Below are 24,882 nucleotides of genomic sequence, written 5' to 3' on the forward strand. Positions count from 1 at the left end.
CGAGTAACTAACATAATATTCATGTACATGAAATTTCATCTGAAGATTTGTACTACTTTTCTAGGATTTTTAATGTACTGAATTCTCTTTTGCTATTTGCAATAGCACTGAAGCTCATGGCAGCGTCAGCAGCAGTCAATGCAGCTCCCCCGTGCCATTTATCCACGGGGCGTAATGAATGTCCTGAGGGGAAACAGAGTCACCAGCTTGAGTGTTTAGAACGCGTCTTCCTCCTTTCATAGGGAACCTTGGTCAACACACTGAAAGAGGCCCAGCCAACGTCTCACATGGGAGTGCCACGAGTTTGGGAGAAGATCATGGAGAGGATAAAAGAAGTGTCTGCTCAGTCTGGATTTGTGAAAAAGAAAATGCTCTCCTGGGCGATGTCTGTCAGCCTGGAAAGAAACCTCAGCAATCCAAGAAGGTACAAACCCAGCGCAGAAAGTGGCGGGTGAAAGGGAGGCAAATAACAGGGCGAGCACGGCAGCTTCCTCAGATCCTGTGTCAGCAGGAAATGGCCAGGCCCCGTTGTCTTGTTTATTGAAAGCTGCCATGAGCAGACCAGATCTTTGGAGGTCTCCACAACAGGTGACATTCCTGGTGGACTGCGGGTGCTGCAGAAGAATGGAATGAGGGAAGCATCTCAAAACCTACTCCAGCAGTCCAAGTTTTGGGAAGGAGAAATTTTGAAGCTGTTTACGTGGGTAAATAGGGATTTTCGCACATAAACTGGCTTGTCTGAAATACTGCCCGTATGGCTAAAGGTCCATGCGGAGTCTGGGCAGGAACTGAAAATAAAACCCGTAGATTGTAATTTTGAATCTTTGCGTGTTATTTTCTGAAGAAAATCTACTCGCACAAAAAAAAAAAAGCAGATGCAAGTGTAGTGCCCTCGACAAGCTGGACCTTGAAAGTAATGTGTGCGCTCTCTTTGAAAACTGGTACAAGGCTCATGGTAAAAGCTGCCTGCGGGCTTTGCCCGAGTGTGGATGGTTTGAAAAATTCCCCAGAATTCTCTTTGAGTTAAGTGAAACTGCTAAGGTTAGGACAATTGTCACATATATAACAAACCCTGCTGGCAAAGGCTTTATAATTATTTGAGAGCATTAATAATGCATATAACACTCTACAAGGTGAACAGGGAAACAGTCCAGGGAATCAACAAAATACTGGCACAAGTGCAATAGGTAAAAGCCCGATTCAGCATCGCTTAGCTGGTTAAGCTCGGACTTGGCCAGCTAAGTGGCATCATTTGAATATCTGGATAAAGTCAGCAGCTGCCACTTAGACGGCTAATTTTTTATCCAGCTAAAATGCTAGCCAGCTAACGAGGGGTGGTCAGGGCATTTCCGGTGGGGACACTTGCCCAGCTACTAATATTCAGCATTCCCTGGCTTAGTATCTGATTCTCTAAGGGTTTTTCCTATAGACTCAAAATGGGAGAAAAACCTTAATGAAGCTGGCCCTTAGTTAGCCAGTTATGTCTAGGACAGGTATAAACTTATCCAGTTAATTAGAAAATAGCTGAGTATATAATCCGTGGCATAACTGTTCTGCTGAAAACCTCCGGCTAACTTATGCAGCTGGATAGTGGCTGAATATTGGCTTCTTTGAATCTAAGAGGAGGAGGATGCTTCGCTAGAGGTGCTTGAGCCAAAGGAAAATAACATGTAAACATGAGACCATAATATTCAGTTCCAAAGGATGTATAATAGTTTACTTTTTCACAGGCAATTAACATTTTTTTCTTACTGTATTTGTTATATTTTCATTCAGTGGTGATCTGAAGCTTTTCCTGACAACATTAGCAGATTATTTAGTGCTTTCAAAAATCCGCAGTGCACTGGGTTTTTCTCACTGTGAAAAATATTTTTCTGGAGCTGCCCCTCTCATGACGGAAACACTGGAATTCTTCCTGGGCCTTAATATTACACTGTATGAAGCTTATGGAATGAGTGAAACCAGCGGCCCACACTTCATGTCTGGCCCACACGTCTACAAGTTTGGAAGGTAAATTCTGTAAGAATGATAATCACAGTAAACAAAAAATGTGCCAAGTTATTATGCAAGGATATTCCTGGATCTAGGACCGGTCTAGTGGGAGAGCTCCAGAGTGAGCTCCATCAGTCCTTAGAGATACTTGGTGCCTTGTGACTCCACCTGGGGAAGAAGATGTAAGTGGGTGGGATTTCCCTCCCGTCACTCCAGGAAAACCCAAAAAACAGAGGGAACTGTAAACAAGGCTGGTAGTACTTATGAATGTTTACATTACGCAGTTATACACTTCTATAAGATACTGTATCAGACAGGCTCCCTCACTCTCTCGCACACACACATCCCCTCATATAGGCTCCCTCTCTGAAACCCACAGTCAAGCATCCCGCGCACTCCCCCTCTTACTAACCAAGCTGTCTCTCGCACTCCCCCACACCCTTCCTCCTCTCTCACACACACATTCTCTCTCACCGGCATCCCCCTCCCCCTCATATAGGCTCCCTCTCTCTGAAACCCACACTCAAGCATCCCCGCACCCACCCTCTCTTACCTCCCCACCCCACTCTCACCAACCATGCTCTCTGTCACCCCCCCCCCCCTCTCTCACACACACATTCTCTCTCACCGGAATCCCCCCCCCATGCTCTGTCTCACACCCTCCTGTTCTCTAACACCCTCCCCTCCCCGACAAACATTATCTCTCACCTGCAAGCCGCGGGACCCGAGCCGTTCGCAGAGAAGATGAAGGCCCGGCGCGCCGTTCGTGACACACGGGGTCCTTCCATTTTTGGCGTGATCATAAAATAGCAGCATAGATCCGAAAATAGCATAGGAGATCCCGGTATGCCACGAACGGAGCGTGTCCCGCGGCACACACTCCGTTTGCAGTAAAGATGAAGGCCCAGGTGCGCCGATCATGGCACTCGGGGGCCTTCCATTTTTGCCACGAATGGCGCACTGGGCCTTCCTCCTCGCCGTGAACGGAGCATGTGCTGCAGGACCTGCTCCGTTCGCGGCATGCCAGGGTCTCCTCTGCTATATTCTGCCTCTCCCGCGATGGCCACTGTCCTTCCTACCTGTGCCGTGTTTGAGCTGCCTGTGCCATCTATCGGTGTGCTGGGAAACATGCAGCCCAATATAATATAGCGCCATCTATCGGCGGGCTGCGGAACATCCGCGATCACTGATGGACATACTCCAAGCCGATATATTATGGATAACATTAAAAGGACAGAAACATAGAAGACCACATGCCCAGTATGGAGCAAAGACAAAAAAAAAACAACTAGGAAACAACATGCAAAATGTGTTTTTCTTAACTGAAAACCTCTCGGAAGAGATGTGTCTTCTTCAACTTCTATTTAAACTGCTTCAGACCAGTAAGTAACTGTATGCATTTCGGGCATGAGTTCCGTAATCTAGGGCCTGCTACCAAGAAAGCCTAGTCCCGTGTTTCAGTTAAATGAGCGAGTTTGAGTGAAGGAATCTCAAGTAAGCATTATTTGGTGGATCGAAGGGAACGCGATGGCCTACAAATCCTGAGCTGAGTTAAACAAGGGAATCTTTGGGTTGTTGACTAGCCTGTGCACTAGAGTCAGAACTCTGAATTTAAGTCTCCAGATTATTGTAACCAATGTAGAGCAACAAGAATGGGTGCAATGTGCTCATGAAATGGGAGGTGAGAGGTTGAATTCTGTACCAGCAGCAGTGCCCTTGAGTCACTGGCTGACAGACCAAAAAACAGGGCACTACAATAGTCGATCGATAGAAAAATAAATGCCGGTAGTATAGAACTAAAATCAGCAGAAAATCAGATTGAAAACCAGATTTAAAACTATCCAGCAAAGAGTTAACAGTGAGTTAATGAAAAATCTGATGTCACACAAAACCTTTGAATATTTTTGAAGAAAAGGCAAATAGAAATAGATCAGTCATTCTAAGAAGCAAAAAACTAAGGTCTGCTTCTTAAAAGGAGAGAGAATACCTTTTTTGACAGAAGAGAATATATGTTTGTGAGGGGAAAAGTTTATTATGTGAATGAAATATGGAAGAAGAGAGGGAGGTGGTGGATGGGCAAGACTAGACAGAAACTGGAGATGAAAAATTTGAATGGAGAAGAAGAGTTGGGAGAAGAGAATGGGAGAAGAGAAATGATAGGTTTAGATCAAATAAGTTAATAGCATAATTTTCCAAAAAGGAGGTCAGAGGTGTATAAAAGATGGGAGAGCAGCAGGTGAAACAGATGGCAGAATGGTGGCGAGGTGACCCTGATGTCTTGGGGTTTGTTTTTTTTAGTAGCGAATACATCAGAAGAGAGTGCAGACTTGATGACTTAGAAGGGAATAGGAATGCACCTTCCTTTAAAATGAAATAGTAAATGTCAGCAACCTTTCGGGTTTTGTTTTCTTTGTGCAAATGAAACGAAAGAATAAGAAGTGAAATTTCATTTGTTTCTCATTTTCTTTACAAACCCTCTTCCCCCCCCCCCCCCCCCCCCCCACCAACTAAGTGCACCAAATAAATTTTTTTTTTAAAAGCTGTGCAAGCTTGCCTCCATCTCCCCAGTATCTTACTTCCAGCTGTGCAAGGTCCAAAAGGGACCAGAACAATCCTCAGTTGCCTATTTAGAAGTATGGCACTGGCAGGGCAGGAGGGATCTCTCCTGTCCTATTTGGACTCCAGCTATGGGGCAAGATGTGGGGAAGTGAGAGAGGGCAATTTAGGGACAAAGTTTGGGTAGGCAGGTAAGGGAGAGGGGCATGGATCTAATTCCATTTTTTTTGTTTGGTTTATTTCATTTAAAAATCAATGAAACAAAACAAAATAAAAACCGCAAACAAAATGAAAGAAAAAGAACCCCAAAATAGAAAAATGTTTGTGCACACCTGTAGAGGACTAGCCAATTCCTGTAATAAATGAGCATTCAATAAAATATGGTTCACGTTGAAAGATTGTTTAGCCTTATCATGAAGTGTGCAGTACTGATATTTGCCGTAATAATATCTATTTTTTTTAATTATTTTTGTTTTATTTTGGAATTATTTGGTATGTCTATTTAATTTAAATCTATGGATGTTAAACCATCCTGAGCCTAGTTAGTGGCGATATGTAAATGAGCACAAATAAAATAAAATAAAATAAATAAATATTGAGCATGGAAAGATTTGAAATTAGCCGAGTAATCTTTTCACCCCAGACTTGAGAAATCTGAAAGCAAAGTGTAGAGGTAAGCTCCCTTGTACAGCCTACTAGCAACCAAGTGCTATTAGAGGATACAAAGAATCAAAAGGTATGGATAAGCAGATGAGACAAAGGATAACATGTAATCAAGCTCAGAGGACTCAAGAATGGAAGCTGAAAGGTAGTAGTTAAGTAGGCGGAAGGAGGGGAAACTTTATCTAGCAACACTCTTAAACTTTGAGAATGAAAAGTTCCTGTTTAAGGTAGAGTTTGTTTGCAGGCAGTCTGCTTGACATCCAAAGAAAGGAGATATTTCCTGTTTTATAAACTGAGCGGAAGCTACCTTTTAAATTTCCGAGTAGAGTTCATAATTCAAGAAAGGTTTTTTTCCTCCATTTTTTCTTCTTTATAATCTTTCCCTCCTCCTGCCCATCCCAACTCCAGGCAGCAAGCCAAAATAGCCAATATTGAACCTTCAGTAATCTTGTGGGCTGGAGGGGAGTCTCTTTCAAGACTAACTTTTAGTTTTGCTCCATGACCAGAAGCAGTGGCAGCCATTTTTTCTCCCTCTAGAGCTCATGGGAATTCCTGCGCAGAGTGCCTGAGATCCACTAATGCTGTCTGACAGGAGAAGCAAACTAGGATTTCCTGTTCCGTGTGGTGGTGTAACCCATGGGACCAGCTCATCCAAGAAGTTTTTTTTTTCTGTGGCTTGGTTATAATTAGAATAGCTGCGTTCAATAGAAAATGCATGCATCTAATTGTATGCCCTTAGATTTTTAGGTGGTTGATTTTGTGTTTTTACTTTAGTTGTGGCAAACCTGTACCTGGCTGTAAAGTGAAAATAGCCAATGAAGATTTGGATGGCAATGGAGAAATTTGTTTCTGGGGGAGAACTGTCTTCATGGGATATTTAAATATGGAAGAAAAAACAAGAGAAGCTTTTGACGACGAAGGTTGGCTGCATTCAGGGGATATAGGAAAACTAGACAAGGAAGGTTTTCTTTATGTGACTGGAAGAATTAAAGGTAAAATGGGAACACTCACGACCCTGGTGTTAATACCAAGTCATTCTATAGCTGTTCTTGGTTTGTAGAACAACAGAAACAGAGAAACGTGATGGCAGAAAAAAACTGTGTGGCCTGTCAAGTCTGCCCATCCTCCCAGCTAATTTAGCTTTGCAATTCCCATCACTCCCTCGGAGATCCTCTGTGTTTATCCGAGAGTTTCTTGAATTCAGATACTATTTTTCTCTCCACCACCTCTACTGGGAGGATGTTCCATGCATCCACCACCCTCTCAGTAAAGAATTATTTCCTATGATTATTCCTGAGTCTACCCCCTTTCACACTAATTTCATGACACCTCATTCTATAGCCTCCTTTCCATTGAAAAATGCTCACCTCCTGGGCATGGAAACCTTGGATATATTTAAATGCCTCTATCATATTTCCCCTATCTTGCCGTTCCTCAAAGGTATATGTGTTTAGGTCTGTAAGTGTATCCCCATATGCTTTAGAACAAAGACCACTGACCATTTTAGCAGTCACCCTCTGGACTGACTCCAACTGGTTTATATCCCTTTGAAGGTGCAGTTTCCAGAATTGTACACAGTATTCCAAATGAGGTTTCACCAAGGACATATATAGGAGCACTAACACCATACCTGGGAACTTTTGAATTCCAATCACCCTTGAGATTGTAGTAGATTAGCAGGGGTGTGTGTGTGTGTGTGTGTGTGTGCGTGCTGGTATATACACACACGTTTATGCTCACACACACATATACTCATTCTCCCATAGACACTCACTCTTTCTCCCACACAAAACTCTCACACATGCTAGCTCTCTTCTCTCCCTCTTTCACGCACATGCCTACTGGCTCACACATAACCTCTCTCATACATGCCCACACCTTCTCACAGTCTCTCACACACTTGCCCATACATATTCTGTCTCTTATTCACTCTCATATACAAGCTAATTCATCCTCTCTCTTCATCCTGAGGCACTGAGGAGCTGATCTGGGGCTGTCATGGCCCATGTTGGAAGATTCCAGGGTCCTGGGATGTCCTGGCCTTGATTTGTGGCTGCTGGTGCAGGCAGAGAGGTGATGCTGGGGAGAGGCTGGAGGTAGAAATCGGCTAGTCCTAGCAGCCCCGATCACCGCAGTTGAGAAAGAAGGAGGCAGCAAACTGATCAGGACCACATTGAGAGTTCCCTGCCCCGTGTCTCCAAAGGGAAGTGGGTCGGCCATCAGCCCATCAGACCATGGCGGTGAAGAAAATGACAGGAGAGGAGGGGGTGGGACATAAGCCGTGAAATTGCTGCGGTGACTGTTAGTGTTGCAGCATCAGCCTTGGGGCAGCTGCCGCTGTTCTCACTGCTACTTCCTCCTTCTTGCCGCGCGACTATCGTTTCCTCCTCATTCATGTCCACGTAGCTAGGAAAAAGTCAAGTGGGCTGCTCGGGCGCTTTCTCGGTCCACCCGGAGTTTTCTCACATTGGCACAGAGACCCGGCAATTCGTCTAGAATTCCAGAGTCTCCGGGCCAAATCCACATAGTTCCCAGCTATGACTATCACTTTCTTTTTTCTGCTGACCATTCTTCTCCCTATCCTGCCAAGCATCTTTCTGGCTTTTGCTGTTGCTTTATCCACCTATAGTCACCTTAAGATAATCAGATACAGTCAATCCCAGATCCTGCTCTTCTTTCATGCCTAGAAGAATTTAACCCCAATACTGTACCTCTCTTTTGTTTTTTTGCAGCCTAAATGTATTACTGTGCATTTTTTAGAATTAAATCTTAGTTGTCTGACTCTAGACCATTCTTTGAGCTTTGCTAGATCCCTCTTTAAATCAGATACCCAAAAGAAAAATCCTGCTAAAAGGATCCAAGCAATCCTGCAGAGCTTGTACCTACTCTGCCATAATGATGGGAAGAGAAGAAAATCCCCAAATAATATCAGGACATGTATCACAAGCGCTGATTTAACTATTTGCCAAGCTCATAAAAGTTCATGTAGGAGTTTGGTAACAGTGCAAATACATCCCACACCTGTGATTTAAAATAAGAAAACCTGGCAAATTATATCCAGCTTTTGTTTTTAGAATATTCAAATGCTCATTAAATGTGAAAGTGGCAGTATTTATTTTGACTTCGTATTCCGATCTTTCATATTACCCTAATTAGGGTAAAGGGAAGAAGTCCTTCTAATTTTCACTGTCGTAGGTTATTGATTGCCATTCCATATCTTAGCTAGAATAGTTCCCCCCTTCTAAGTCTGTTTTTATGTTTGTTATTATGGACCAATCCATAACTTAGCTAGAATAGTTTCCCCCTTCCGAGTTTCATGTACCCATTGTTCCATGTACCGCCTTCAGGGTGAATTCATTTCTCTGTTCTATTGTTTCAATGTAAACCGCTGTTTTATTGTTTCATTGTAAACCGATGCGATTTGTATTTCATACAGGAACACCGGTATATAAAAATTAAAAATAAATAGATAAATAAAATAAGAAGTGTTTAAGAATATCTGAGCGCTTGCTGGATGCTCCAGCTAGTACCTAATGAGCTCCACATTAGCCATAGAAGAAAGCGCTGCTAATGCCTGGTCACTGGCCACTGGTAGGACCTCAGACATAGTTTTGTGCCCACCTCGGGAGATCATACTTTCAAAACGATGTAGACAGGGTAGAAGCAGTCCAGAGAAGGCTAACTAAGGGCCTTATTTACTAAGCTTTTTCCCCATAGCTAGAGAATGTGAGAAAAGCGTCTGCATCATCAGCCCCATAAAAAGAGACGAGAGGACCTAAACATGCTTATTGTAGAAGTGAGGTGGGAGAGGAAGAACATGATAGAAACATTCAAATACCTCAAAAGTAGAAATATTGCACATGAAAGAAACATGTTTCAATGGAAATGAAGTTCTAGAGCAAGAAGCTATGAGGCTCAGAAGAAACAGAAGGAATTAAAAAAAAATGTTTTTTCACTGAAAAGTTGGTAGCAGTGATGGAGGCCAAAACAATAACCGAATTGAAGAAAGCATGGAATAAACACAGTTTCAATGATGTGAAAGCAACACCTGAGCGGGAGTCAGCTTTACTACTAATGCTAATAGTACTTACCATTTCTAAAGCACTGAAAGACGCATGCTGTGATATTGCATCAGGAGGACTGGGCGATGGGTCCTTATCTGCCATCCTCATTTTCTCTGTTTCCCCTGTTATATTCTTGTGACCCTCACTTAGCATTTTAACTGTAGTGTGGCTGTTATTTACTCCATGTTATTCACACATTTCAAATTCATAGCTCAGTAGGAACGTATGATTTAGGCCAAAGTCATGCACTATTATAATAAAGTACACATATTATAAGCTAACAACTGGTACAGGAGCTAGTCCAAATGCTATTTCCCATGCTACTGTATACAGACCAAGAGGCAGTGAGCATCATTCCAGAGACAGGATAAATGCAACTTTAGTATTAATCCCAGAAAACATCACAGTGTCAAGTTATTGGTGCCAGTGTAATTCTCATGGTGCATGTTCCTACTGCAGCACCATTCATGGAACATTTAGAGGGTTCATAAGTCCCAGAAGTTTGCATGATGTTCACTTTAGCTTGTGGGATTTTTCTGCACCTGAAAGCTGGAGTAGAGGCACAGAGTCTGAGGATGCGAGTAACAGCCAAGTGTCACCTCTGTTCTATGCCCAGAGTTAATCATTACAGCTGGTGGGGAGAATGTGCCACCAATTCCCATCGAAGATAAGGTGAAAAAGGAGCTGCCCATTATCAGCAATGCCATGCTGATTGGAGACAGGAAGAAGTTCTTATCTGTGCTTCTGACCTTGAAGGTACTGTTTCTAATCTGAATTCTTTCAGCAGAACTGTGCAATACCTGTTATTACCAGCACCTCATGTGAGAGGCCAGCAAGAGCATGTCCACTTTATGGGGACAATTAGAAAGCTTCACTATTGAGGGTTATGTAATAGGATATTTTGCATAATCATTTTTAAATTACAGGTCTAGGAGGTAATCAAAGCAGTACAATTCCAGAGCATGTTAAAAAGATAATGTCCCATGAATCAAGGCAGTTTTCCTGTATATAAAATATTAAAAGAAATATTCTTCATCACCCTCTTATACTTCCTGAAATGCTTGCCATGCATGGTGGAGCAATGGTCACTTGGGCCCTGGTGCCTATCTTCCTGTGGGCCCCTGAGCACCCAGTGATTTGTCACTATTCTTTCTATAAAACAGAGAATCCCTGTAGCTGGCTAAATAGGGGTCATGTTCTCCACATAAAGAAATATCCCAGAGGGGGAATGCACTCTTCTTTGCTTTGCAGATTCCCCCAGTGCTATATTTGTATTATTTTATCTCAGTAAAAATTAGCTGGAAGAAAACCAAGAAAAGGAACGAGGCAGACAGGATACCTTATAAAGTTAATGGATGTTCGAAGGTGCATGAAATAGTATGGACTCCTCCAGTCTCTTCCTTAGGCAATGCACATGCAACTTCTTCGCTGGTTTCCTTTTAGATAATTTTAATTTTGGCAGGTACTCTCTTTTTTCTTGAAGGAGAATAAGAACCAGTAGGAAGTAAGTCTTTTCAAAAACTCCCATGCTGAATCACACCACTGGGTGTCAGCAACTAGCTATCACTACTCCGGTGTAAAGCAGTAAATGTTTTAGGAAGCTGCTAAGGAGAGTCACAATGCTGGCAAGGGTCTTCTTGACTAATAATAATACATTCTGGATCAAAGTCTGGAGCAGTGTGCCTGAACACCTTGGAGATAGAGAGTACTGGTGAACTATTCCTCATAACTACAGTTTGGTTGCTTTAGCCAATGAAGGTCTCAGACTCTAACGTGGTCCTATAAAGAACCATAATCTAATTACTGTAGCAGAAGCACTGGAGACTGAGTTTAGATTCATGATCCATTGAGGGCCATAGGTTGTGGGGATGGTGCCTGAGGATCCTCAGTATTGCTGCCTTAGACATGGATGACTTGATTTTTATGTGGAATGTACATGTTCCAGACTAGTCAATCAATAGATTGTTGTCCAACAATAAAATTTAAATAAATAGAGGTCCATTAAAGTTTTATTTATTTAAATGTTCTTTAAAATTATAGCTTAATTGAGAATCTGGATTTCTAAAATATTTCTACTCTGGTCTGGTATGAGATTTGTCTCATAATGCCATGAGTATACTGTTAATGTGTGAATATGTTTGCAACAAAGACAAAATCAGTTTATTTTAGATATTTCATCCTGAGGGATAAATTTGCTGGAAAAGTTTATTTCAGTGAGTCAATATGCCCCAAAACTTTTATTAGCAAACTTTTTTATACCTAAATCAAAATTATAGTAGCACCAATCGTTGCAAAACCAATCAGTCTCTGAAACATAAATGCACATAGGAAAAAACTGTTAAGCCCACTTGTACATGCAAATATAGCTCAAATATCCAACAAATATACACAACAAACTACCCAGAATAAAATATAGATTAAATAAAAAGTCAAGATAATGCTACTGACCTTTCAGTTCTCTCAGGAACTTTCTTTGGGGTTAGTTTATATATTTGAGTGCTTGGATTGGTGAAAATTGTCATTGAAAAAGCAGGGTGAAATTCAATGCAAGCTAGAGCAGACATTTTTGCATTAAAACCCATGACTAATTTATGATTTCTGAATGAACAGATCATTTGCAAATGTATTTACCAGTTGACAATGTTACATTTCACATATCCTTTATAAAGAACATTCTATTCAGACAGGGGAGGCATTGAGAATTGTTCTTATTGCTAAAGGTTCAGGCTATACTACGGATCAGGGCTTCCCACACCTGTTCTGGTGACTCAACAGCCAATTGAGTTTTCAGGATATCTACAGTAAATATGCATGAGACAAATCTGCATACCTTGGAGACCCAGCATATCCAGATTTATCTTGTGCATATAAATTGTGGATATCCAGAAAATCCCAACTGGCTGTGTGGGCAGCAGGACAAGTTTGGGAAGTGCTGACATCAATTCTAAACATCTTTTCTGTTATGATAATCTGCAAGGTGGAGCAAATGGGAGCACAATTAGCTGCATCCAGATGCTGTTAGGATAGTTCTTATGGGCTGTGACTACCAGTGCAAAATTGAAGATCTAGGATGCGAAATGGTCATGGAAATATACAACAGCTTTCATGAACCAATTATGGCTGAAATTATAAAATTGGCAGATAATCTAATTTCTTAGAACTGCATTTTGTGCTAATACCATTTATTGATATTTACTTTGGTGCTGTCACCTGATCCACAGCCACCTTGACAAGCTGATCCAATTCTGGTTTTGCCCCATTGTATCTATGGACGTGTAGTTCCAAGTTCTTAAAAAAAAAAAAAAAAAGGCAGGGACTAGAAGTTCATAGATATATTGTGAAAAATCAGAACTGGGTCAACTCTGTCAGGATTCAGCTGGGTCAGGCAGAAACCCTAGTGTTGAGTGCAGCGCTGTCATGTCTTACTCATTTTAAAACATCAGTGTGTACAGTGCCTTAAGCTCCGTGAATTGACAATTACAAAACAGTAAAGATTACATATAATTGTTTATATTTTAGAGTACCTTGGACCCAGAAACATCTGATCCTACAGATTATTTGACTCAGGAAGCAATACAGTTCTGTCAGGAAGTTGGTAGCAAAGCCACAACTGTATCAGAAATAGTGGGAAGGCATGATCATAACGTGTATCAAGCAATCCAAGATGGCATCAATAGAGTCAACACCAATGCAACTTCTAATGCTCAACACATTCAGAAATGGACAGTTTTGGCAACTGATTTCTCAGTTTCAGGTGGAGAACTTGGTAAGGCTACTTTGTACAGATAAGATATCCAGAAAATAAGAGAGAAGTTGTCGTGAAATATCAGGACATACTTCCACTAGGAAGTTCTAGTGGTGATATCATTTTGCTACAGTTCAAATCTTTTATACAGTTCATGTATCCAAAGCTGTTTTCATATTATCAGTGATGTCCTAGCAAACATCTGCCAAACAGAAAATTAAAATTATATTAAATTGTAATGGAATCCTTAAAAACAAACTAGTTGTATTCATAGCCATTCATTAATTAAGCATTATTAATCGAAATCCCAGTTAGTGCCAATCAAACTGATTGCTACAACAGAACATTGACCAGTATTTAATTAGTTTGCACTAAGAAAGATGGGCCAGATGGATTCAATTCTTGACTCCAGTCTTCCACTCCCCAGGTTGGCTGGGGCTGGAGAACTTGGAGTCATAGGTTTTATGCAGTAGCAACATCTCATGGCCAGATTTAGGGCCAATGATTGCAAGGTTTCAGAAGGAACTGTGGCACATGGTCCCTGGCAGAGGACCGTCAGTGCAGTGATTGACTAAAATAAATTGGAAGGGGAATACAAAAAAAGGGGAGAAATTCCTAGGTCGTAGTTTATGAAGGCTCATGATGCCAGATCCCAACCCTGGTTCCAACTGAGCTAGAAAATGAAAGGAGGTAACTGCTGGGTAAAAAAAAATCCGCTCTATTTTATCCCGCAGCACAATCTCCCAGTTGCACTCGTTTCAGAAAGAGTTCTGGGTCTTGAACTGAGTTCTGTGTATGATCCTAACAGTTTGATATAAGTTAAACAGGGGAACAGCAATTGATCAGCAGGTTGTGACAGGATAAAGGTTTCCTAATTTCATCTCACTATTTCTTTCCTTGGCTGTCCGATGCAAAAGATGAGGAGCCTGGCACGCTTTATTATTGGCAACGCTGGTCCTTCAGGGCCACATACAGGTCTGGTTTTCAGGAGATGCACAATGAATGTACATGAGAGAGATTTGCATGTAATGGAGGCAGTGCATGCGCATTTATCTCACGCATATTCATTGTGGATATCCTGAAAACCAGGCCTGTGTATGGCACTGACGGAATTCCCTACCCCTGCGTTAAATCATTTCTCTAAATTTATTGAGCTAGATTGGGAACAGAATACTTTGTGATTCATAAATATGAGTAATGATTTGGACATTGGGGGGTAGATTTTCAAAGGGGTAAATTGCTTTAAAAGCTGACTGGATGGCACACACATCTTCGCCACAAATAGAAATTCAAAGACAGTCCAAAATTTGATTGTGGTCAGCCAAGCCAGACAATGGCTTATATTGCAAACAACTGTAGTCTATGCCCAGTTTTTGATGGACTAGACAAATTGTGCCACTACCAAAGTCATTCAGTGGCTTATAGATTTGACTTTTAATATTTTTTATTTATTTATTTAGAGATTTTTATATACCGCAGCACATAAGAAGACACATCACTGCGGTTTACAATAAACAAATTAGCAACAGGCTTTACAGAAAGTAAACAATAAAATAGTAACAGGCTTTACATATAAATATGATTTCGGATGTAAATAATATAAATCATTTACGAACTATTCAAAAAACCATAGAAAAATATAAATCAATAAAGGAGTTGAAGATATAAACAGGTAATAAAATTGATAAAGAACTATTCTATTATTTAAAATCAACTTAAAGATCATAAAACAGGGAGTGATCGGGAGTAATGGGAGAAGGATAATTTAGAGGGAAGAAGATGTAATGGGAGAAGGATAATATCTGATTTGTACTTACTTACCTTATTCCAGAAGAAGAAATATAGATCTAATCTGTTTCAAGAGAAGGATGAGAGTTCGCTGGAACTTCTCGTCACAATTTCTGGGTCTTTACATCGGAGTCAGGCTTTTCAATTTTTTTCACAGAAAATTCCATTAAGAGTAAGAGGACATTTTGGAAGGGAGTAGGATGAGAGGGGAATTGAAGATTCTAGTCTTTCCTGAATGTGCTGCTGTTTTAAGGCAGGGACTTTGTAGCTGTGATTTGTACTGTATATAACACTATACACGCTGACAGCACTATATCATGAATAATACCAACTGTAACAACCTTAATGACATTTTCTATGCTCATTCTTAGGTCCTACCATGAAACTGCGACGACCCATCGTTCTTGAGAAGTACAAAGATGAAATTGAATCATTTTATCGAGAATAAGAATATCTCCCTCCAAGAACTGCCCATCCCAGTGATGATTAGGGCACATCAGTTCTTTTCCCAAATCTTCCCAACAATTTTAGGCTGCAGAAAATGACATTTAATACATCAAAAGAAGTAAAGTTCCACCTGAGGGAGCAATGCTGCTAGTTTTACGCTCACGGTTAGAGCATTGAAACTCTGGGGAAAGAGAATGAGACTCTGACCACACAGAATTGTCAGACATGCACCAAACAGCTGCAGGAATCAGCAAAAAAAAAAGTCCCATTTACAACAGGGGTTAATGATACAAACTTTTCACTATTTTATCACCGATTTGAATGTTAGATTTTTAGTGATCAGAAATTGCTGTCATGTAGCATGAACTGTGTCTTAGTCTATTTCTGTTTTTATGTAAGTAACACCACCAATACTAACTGGTAAACTCAGCAGGGCATAGAGATTAAACAAAATCTCTCACTCAGGAGAAGATCAAGGCTCATCAGAAACATGATATGAGCAAACTTACAGATCCACTGTAACCCCTGTGCTTGTTCTGTGGATAAATATCTGAATTTCTTCATCATACTGTTCAAACTAAAAAAATCTTATAATCTTATGCTGAGTGTAGGGGTGTGCATGAGCCAGGCAAGTTAGCGAGATTGTTGACCCCCCTGACACTGAAGAGTGTTGGAGTGGATGGGGAATCCCCTGAGATTAAAGTCTGGAAGCAGGGAAGTCTGTTCATATCATCTGATATTGCCCTGCTGCTCAAGGCACACTTACGCCTTTCTCTCCTCCATGCCATAGCCACACTCCAGCACAGTACTCCATCTTATGGCAGCCATGCCTCCAGCACAGAATTCCTCTTTCTTCTCCTGTACCCAGAATCCCCTTCTCTCTAATTTCCCCCTACTCTACTCCAACAGCACAGCAGCAGCTCCTTCTCTCACGCTCACTGCCCCTCCCCCCAAAAAAAAAATAGAATGGCAGGGGAAAGGGGGGTGTAGACATTCTCTTCTCCACCCTCAGGTCTGACCACCTCTCTCACCCCTCCCCCACCTGTCTGTTGCCTGTGAGGGCCAAGGAGACTGCCAGGACTATTCCTTCCTCTACAAGCTAACATAATTGCCACTTCTGGGATATGGCCGATGACCGCGACAGCTGACAGTCCCACTCCTTCTACACAAGGGCCAGTGCATGACTGATAACGTTACTACTTTTTCAACACTAGCAGCCATGCAGCCTGTATAGTGGCTGATGAAGCTGCCTTTTCCTGCAGTTGGTATATGCAAGGCCCCTTCCAAAGCATGGGGCTCATGATAGTCACCTCTCGCCCCCAAAATGGCCCTGCTTATACGTTAGTCAAACAAGCTTTTCACTGGTTCTACTATTTCCAGAAAATATTGCTGGGGTGTATGGACATACAAACACCACAAATCAGCTCCGTACATTATTCAAAAAACCTTAAGGAGTTTCATGTGTAGAATTAGCATATATATGTGCACATAACTTGTACTTGCACATACTTGCTATTTTATAAACATCAAGAATACATGCTTATCATCACTTCTGTGAACATTTACACATACAAAAAAAGGGGCAAGCTAGGGGGTGTCCTGGAGTGGGGCTAAAAGTTAAACTCGGTAGTTGTATTTCAGAAGAGGGGCACACGAGTTCATGTGGCAAGTTATTTGTGCTAATTATCTCATGCAATTATCAGACTAATTTGTTGTCAGTTATTGGTTGGGTGGGAGTTCTGGTTGAACTGGGGGGAGTTCAGGGTGAAGAACTAGGACGGTCTCACTGACATGGAGCAGGTCTGGGTGAAGTGGTAGAGGTATCAGCAAACTGCTGATTTCAAATACACGTTCATGTTTTCAAATATACAGACTTCTGTGTATAAATCAGGGTTTTAGGCATGTTATTTCCCACATAAAATGTGTATGTGTCTGTGTCTTTAAAATAGGTAAAAAAGTACATGCTTTCTATGCATTGAAATATTTGCACTCAAGCAAACCTATGTGCAGATGTTGGAGGGTAGACATATACATTTTATAACCTGCACATGCCTGTTACATGAAGATTCTAAAATGCTGTAGAACACATGCAGCCATATATGCGAGTATATGGGACCATGTGGAGTTGTTTGAAAGTTGTCCTGTGTTCTGATTTTTGGGAGAGCAGGGTAATTAGAATAAATGCATTTTTTTTAACCTAAGGCCCCACATGTGTTCCAATCAGGAACCAAAGATCAAAAATCTAGGACAATTATGAGATTTCACAGGTGAGCATTTTGAAGCTTTAGAAAGAGATTTTAGACCTCCCTCCATAGAAAGCAGCTGCAAGATGGCACATCCAGGCTCAAGGCGATGTTCTTATAATATAAATTGGGGTCAGTACGTGCCCAGTAAACTCGTGCTGCAGAACATTGACCCTAAGTGGAGCAGAGCTTACATTTATATCAAGAGACATTCAATTTTCCTTTAAACACCAACAACCTCATTAAACTTTGTTGTGGTCTGGCTGGGTGGATCGGTGCTATGCCCTGTCATGCGAAGGTTTTAGGTTCAATTCCCAGATCTGGTCTTCTGTGCACAGGCCCCGGTGGGGGGGAGGCATCTGTGTCACGCCGCAACCGTAACACCTAATGGCCAGGTTTAGGACTCAGGCTTTTAATTACTAGGTCAACGGGGGCATTTTGGAGCCCTGCTGTTAAGACTTGCTTTCGTAAATTAGTTATTTGTTTAATTTTTTTGTTGCTCATGCATAGCTTGTATTAATTTGCTCTATGTGTTTGAGCGGTTTAGAAAAAATGGAATACAAAATTATACATAAATAAAGAGGTTGGGATAGGGAAGATGGGAAGGGATATAAAATAGAGGGAAAAAAATTCCCAGGGTAGTTGTGAATGAAGGTTGATGATACTGGATCCCAGCTGAAAGGTCAAAGCAATAGAAAGAAACTGCCATGCCCAAATGAAAAAAAAAGTTGGGGGTGGGAGGAGTTATATTTCCTGCAAAGAAATCGATGGAAGGAACAAAATACAAATTAACACAGCAGACTGATTGACTCACCTCTCCCACTGATGTGGGAGATATACTGTATCCAGCAAGTTAGACGTACCTTTAATGTTAGGAACCAACATGCACATCTTCATATTTAAAATATATCCATGAGTGGGCTGGATAGAGCAGCTGGGCAGATTGCATAGGCTGTGTGGCCTTTTTCTGCCTTCATCTTTCTACTAAGGCACAGAGATAGCACCCAATCCCTGGCATTCAGAGCTTTGAATTTTTGGTGCACTTGGGAAAGGATCATGTGAAACTGGTCTTGCGTAGTCCCAAGGCTGGTGCTTCCATTAGGCAAACTAGGCAGTCACCTAGAGCACCAGCATTTTGGGGGCAGCACAATCCCAGCAGCATAAGGCCCAAAGGATGCTGTGCTGGAGGAATAGGGGGCACATGACCTAAGATTCACAATACTTCTGCAGTGGCCCTGTTTAGTGCTGCCTGAACAGAACAGGGAATGACCTGAGAAACAGCAACCCTGGTTAGAGATAAATTGGTATCTGTCACAGCAGACTCACCCGACATCAGGCCCAGAGTTAGAATTAACTATCGAGCAATCAGTTAACTGAGTTGTAATATATTAGGTTATAAAGTTAGATAGCATTATATTGAACATGCCATTGATCATTTGACCTTAGTGGTGCTGTTTCTTCAGAGAATATTGTCAAAGTTAGCTCTTTTCTCAGACTATTGCCAGCAATAGTATTTCCTGTTTCTGCTGTAGGTACAGTTGAAGTAGCTTATTTATGATTCATTCATTTTTGCAGAAGTTAAGGGTTATAATTATTTTGTATATATCCATTTACAGTACAAAAAATATAATACAAAGCTAAGGCCATGTTTGCTCCTAAGTTGATACCATACCCTAGCAAAAAGTATGTGAAAAAAGCCTAACCTGAGGCCAACAGCAAAAGGAAGAAAAACACTCAGAGCTTAACGTGCCAAGTTTTACTTAGCAAGAAGTGAACTGACGTGGTAACCTGAAACTCATAGCATATTCAAATATACTATGGAAGCCCAAAGAACTCATTTTGAAAAAATGACTTGTCATGGGAAAGCCAGTTGAAAAACAAGGTACCTTGTATAGTGGATGAGTTATTAGAAATAATTTTATAAGTTCATTTTCTTAATACTTTTCTAACACCCTTTCAAATTTGGTCATATTTTACTGTATTGTAAACTACCTGATTTTTAAATACTAATGCACTGTGCGATCTTATCCAACAGCCCTGTAACAAACTGAACATTTTCCTTGACTACTGTATTTATAACCATAATAAAGCAACTTATTACAGTAAAATTGCTATTTCCATGCCTGCAGGAAACACATACTATTTCATACAGTACATACTAGGTTTGAGCAGTGTAGTTCTAAATTTAAAAATGAATTAATAATCAACTATCCTTACTCCACATTCATAGAAACATAATGGCAGAAAAAGACTGTATGGCTCATCTAGTCTATCCAGCCATTCACTTAATTTAGCATTATAATTCCTATCACCTCCTTAGAGATCCGCTGTATTTATCCCATGCTTTCTTGAATTCTGATACTGTTTTTGTCATCACCACCTCCAGTGCAAGGCTATGCCACACATTGACCTCCCTCTCTGCAAAGAAATATTTCCTAAGAGTCTATCCCCTTTCAACCGCATCACATGACCCCTCGTTCTAGAGCCTCCTTTCCATTGAAAGAGGCTCATCTCCTGTGCATGGAAATCTTTTGAGATACACTGCATTCAGAAAGTCTTCAGACTTCTTAATTTCCATGTTTTGTTTCTTTACAGCCTTATTCTAAAATGAATATATATTTTTACCTGTACGTACCCGGATCAGTCCAGACAGCAGGTTTGTCCCCGGTCCAGCAGATGGAACCAGAGAAAAAAAAATTACTGAAAGGCATACCATATATGGGCATAGCTCACCTACGCTCCTCAGTATTTCTCTGGTTCCAGCAAATGCAGTAAGATGAACCTGCGGTTCCTCTCCTCAGATGTTTCAGTGTTTTCTTCTCCTACATTGGGTCAAGCAAGTATTAAAATAAAAAAAAAAAAAAGTTGGAACAGAGTTTTTAATTTTACAGGAGACAATTCTGTCTCCTAGCTCTTAAGGAGTCCTAGGGGGGATTTCCCCTTGATTATTCAGCCTAGGACTCAAATTCCCGGTAGCCATAACAATTTCCCTGCACAGGGGTGATACTGTTGGTCCAGTCATTCCCCCTTACTGTTTTGGTCTTCCCTGAGATGTTCTTACCTCGGGTCCCCTTGCAGGGACGTTGCCATTCCTCTGTTGTGGTGAAAGTTCAAAGTTTAAAAAAAAAAACAAAAAAAAAACCCAAAGGGGATTAAGGGAGAAAGTATTTCTGCTTGTTTTAATCTGAAGCAGAGGGGAAAAGTCTATTTATGCGGCTGTTTTGCCAACTGGCAGGGATTTAAGCGCCTCACAGCTATTTTGCCGCCTCCTGCGCTTCACTATTTTTTTCAGCTCAGCTGATTTCTTGCCACCCGATGCCGGGGGCACCTCTCTGCCTCGCCTGCGGGGAGCCTGCTTTGCGGCTCTCCTGCGAAGGGCTCTGCTCTGTCTGCTTACCCAGAGGGGAAGGACCCTCCGGGACTGTTTCTAAGTCGATGACCCGTGGTCGGGTCGCTAAGCGTGCATCCGGACCGGCCCTCTCTCAGAAAATCTCGGGAATGGCAGCCATTTTGTGCCTGGACCTCGAAGCAGTTTCAAAGCCTTAGTGAGGAGGGGAGCCCCGTTTATTACACTCTCCACCTAACTTAAGCCCCCGTTACAAATTTTGATTCTCATGGGACCCCTCCCCCACAGGTACCTGACAAGCTTTACCATGGTTTTTCCACAGAGTTCGTGCTTCTTCTACACAGGTCTTTTTTGGCCAGCTTGGAGGCACAGGGGGATCCCGTTCCGGGCCCTCCCCCGGCTAAGATTCCTCATTTGGTCGGTGGCCAGGGCTCTGGCCCACCGGACCCACAGGGGGATACTAGGGTCCATACTGTACTCGGGGGCTCAGATACTCTTCACCCTCCGCAGCCTGCTCCTTTGCCAGATCTGCTGCTTGTGAATCCACCCGTAGAAGGAGTTGATCCACGGGTCCTGCGGTTATTTAAATATGAGGAGCTGGATCCGCTTATTCCCTTTGTTCTGGATGAACTAGGGATTGAAGTTCCACCGGAAGATACCACCAGTGCCTCCACTTCCTGCACCGTGGATCCGGTCCTAGCTGGCTTACGGGCTCCTTGTACCTTCCCGTTTCATCCTATGCAGCTCCTACTCCGGGAATAGGAATACCCTGATTCTGGCCTCCAGGTGGGCAGGGCGATGGATAAGCTGTATCCCCTGCCAGATCCAGCTCTCAACATGCTTAAAGTCCCCAAGGTTGATGCTTCGGTGTCCGCAGTCACTAAACGCACTACCATCCCACGGGCGAGGTCGACGGCTTTAAAAGATCTTCAAGACTGAAGTTGGAGCTATATTTCAAGCGAATCTTCGAGGTGCTGTCCTTAGGGGGTCCTCGCGACGGTGTGTAGCATTCTCATGCAGCGGGCGAGCCTTAGGTGGGTTCAACAATTACTCAGCACCCAGAATCTCCCGGCTGCAGCGACCAAACAAGCAGAGTGGCTCAAAGGAGCGATTGCGTTTGGCACTGATGCCCTTTATGATCTCCTTCGGGTGCAGGCAAGAGCCATGGTCTCCGCGGTCTCTGCTAGGCGACTCCTCTGGCTACGTAACTGGGCGGTGGATTCCTCTAAGTTGCAGTTGGGTTCTCTTCCCTTTAAGGGTAAGTTGCTTTTTGGGGAGGACCTGGCACAGCTTATTAAATCCTTGGGAGACAACAAGGTTCATAAGCTGCCTGAGGACTGCCCTAAACAGTCCAAATCCTTTTTTCCTTTGCGCTCTCGTTTCAGAGATCAGCGCAGGTACAACAAGCCATGTGGATCTTTTCAGTGGAATACCCCCTCCAAATCTCAGGCATGGTCTCATTCCTTTTGGAGACGTCGGCCGTTCCGAGATGGAAACCCCCAAGGATCCAGCGCCAAGTCCTCACAATGAGATGCGGAAGGCTCATTCCTCCGTTCCCATCTTAGGTGGATGTCTGTCCCTTTTTCTCGAGGAATGGGCCAAAATTACTATGGATCAATGGGTCCTGGATGCGATCGGAAACAGTTACACTTTAGAATTTGCTAGAGAGCTTACGGACTGCCACCCGATATCTCCTTGCGGCACTCGGAAAAGGCCTGCGGTGTGTCGAACCCTTGACAGACTCCTGGAACTAGGGGCCATAGTTCTTGTTCCTCCAAACAAACAAGGATCCGGCCAGTATTCCATCTACTTCGTCGTGCCCAAGAAGGATGGCTCTTTCCGACCGATCCTAGATCTAAATGGGTCAATCGGGCTCTCAAGGTTCCCCATTTTCGAATGGAAACCCTGCGGGCGGTCATAGTGGCGGTTCGCTCCGGCGAGTTTCTGGCTTCTCTCGACCTCATGGAGGCTTACCTGCACATCCCTAATCGCAAGGAGCACCAAAGGTTCCTTCGCTTCGAAATTCCGGGCCGGCACCTGCAGTTTCAGGCTCTCCCATTCGGACTGGCCACCGCTCCTCGTACGTTCACCAAGGTGATGGTGGTAGTAGCAGCTTTTCTTTGGCAAGAAGGAATCCTAGTCCATCCCTACCTGGATGACTAGCTTCTCCGGGTGAAGTCGATTGAGCTCTGTGTGACGGCAGTGAGCCATGTCGTATTGCTGCTTACCTCCCTCGGATGGATAGTCAACTACTCCAAGAGCAACCTCAAACCCTCTCAAGTGCTGGAATTTCTGGGAGCTCGCTTCGACACCCGCGAATCCAAGGTCTCCCTACCCAAAGCCAGGGCGCTCAAGCTCATGAATCAGGTACAGCTTCTTGTATCTCTCTTGCAGCCCACGGCCTGGGATTACCTTCAAGTACTGGGCTCCATGGCCTCCACTATAGATTTGGTTCCCTGGGCATTTGCGCATATGAGACCCTTGCAGAAAGCTTTGCTTGCCCATTTGAAGCCGGTTTCGGAGGATTTTCGGGCAATTCTACCACTTCCCGAATCTACTGTCGTCAACATATGGTGGTGGCTCTCTCTTGACAACCTCTCGAAGGAAATGCCCCTGGAGTCTCCCCAGTGGATGATTGTGACGACGGATGCCAGCCTCTCCGGCTGGGGGGCGGTGTGTCAGTCTCTATCGACTCAGGGCCGGTGGGTCACAGTCCAGTCCAATTGGCACATCAACCGTCTAGAGGCCCGGGTGGTCCATCTGGCTCTCAAGTTCTTCCTTCCCTTGTATCGCCACAAGGCAGTGAGTCCTCTCAGACAACGGTGGCTTATATCAATTGCCAGGGGGGCACCAGGAGTCACCTGGTGGCCCTGGAGGCCAGCAAGCTGTTCAATTGGGTGGAGCATCACTTGGAACTCCTGGCGGCCTCACACATTGCGGGGAAGGAGAATGTTCAGGCTGACTTCCTCAGTCATCGGTATCTTGACCCCGGAGAGTGGGAATTTCAGAGGCTGCGATGGACCTAGTCATACACAAGTGGGGGGGGGGGGGGTTCCCCACCTGGACTTGATGGCCACCTTGAGAAAAGCAAAAGCTCCCAGGTTCTTCACTCGCAGAAGGGAACACAGCTTGGAGGGCGTGGATGCTCTGGTCCTGCCCTAGCCGAATGATGTCCTCCTCTATGTATTTCCCCCATGGCCTCTGGTGGGAAAGGAACTCCGAAGAATAGAGGTTCACAACGGGCCGGTAATTTTCATCGCGCCAGAGTGGCCCCGCAGACTGTGGTTCGTGGACGGCCCTCTTCGACTCTGTCACCTCCACAATCTCCTCAGACAAGGTCCCGTATTTTTCGAGCTGGCGGATGCTTTTGTCTAGTGGCCTGGCTTTTGAATGGAGATGTCTAAGAAAGAGAGGCTAGAAGGAGGAAGTCATCTCCACACTGTTGCGGGCTCGTAAAACCTCTACGTCACTTGCGTATGTTTGGGTTTGGAGAGTGTTTGATAACAATTCTGCGGGACTTGGGGTTTTGACACGCAAGACCTCGGTCTCTCTAGTTCTCTCCTTTCTCCAGAATGGTCTCTCCAAGGGCCTGTCTTTCAACTCCTTGTGTGTTCAAGTCTCAGCACTTGGCTCTCTTTTGGGAAAATTAGACGGTTACGCAGTGGCAGCCCATCCAGATGTGGTGTGTTTTCTTAAGGGGGCCAAGCATTTGAATCTGCTTGTCCGGCATACATGCCCATCTTGGAGTCTTAACCTGGTCCTTCGGGTTCTCTGCGAGCGCCTTTTGAACCTCTATGTCGGTCCACGCTCAAAGACCTCAAAAGCTTGACAGTGTTCCTGGTGGCTATTTGTTCAGCCCGGAGGATATCTGAACTGCAAGCTTTATCCTGTAGATAACCCTTCTTGAGGTTCTCGGATTCTGGGGTCTCTTTAAAGACTGTTCCCTCTTTCCTGCCAAAGGTAGTCTCCTCCTTTCATGTCAATCAGTGGAGCTCCCTGCCTTTTCTGAGGAGGATATTGCTAGCTCGGCTAGTGGTG

At 43.2% G+C, this 24,882-nt stretch overlaps 1 protein-coding gene across 1 annotated transcript in view; it reads left to right on the forward strand.

Moving 5' to 3' along the window:
* ACSBG1 (acyl-CoA synthetase bubblegum family member 1) overlaps positions 1 to 19,660 on the forward strand; it is a 96,195-nt gene extending 76,535 nt beyond the window's left edge. The window contains 6 exon segments of the mRNA XM_029575025.1: positions 243 to 424; positions 1,777 to 2,010; positions 5,986 to 6,203; positions 9,892 to 10,031; positions 12,795 to 13,041; positions 15,180 to 19,660. Of these exon segments, the coding sequence (XP_029430885.1) occupies positions 243 to 424; positions 1,777 to 2,010; positions 5,986 to 6,203; positions 9,892 to 10,031; positions 12,795 to 13,041; positions 15,180 to 15,256 (1,098 nt within the window). The 3' untranslated portion in view covers positions 15,257 to 19,660.
* The last annotated feature ends 5,222 nt before the right edge of the window (positions 19,661 to 24,882 follow it).

The sequence above is a fragment of the Rhinatrema bivittatum genome, chromosome 13 (genome assembly GCF_901001135.1).
Source record: "Rhinatrema bivittatum chromosome 13, aRhiBiv1.1, whole genome shotgun sequence".
In the NCBI taxonomy this organism is placed as follows: Eukaryota; Metazoa; Chordata; class Amphibia; order Gymnophiona; family Rhinatrematidae; genus Rhinatrema; species Rhinatrema bivittatum.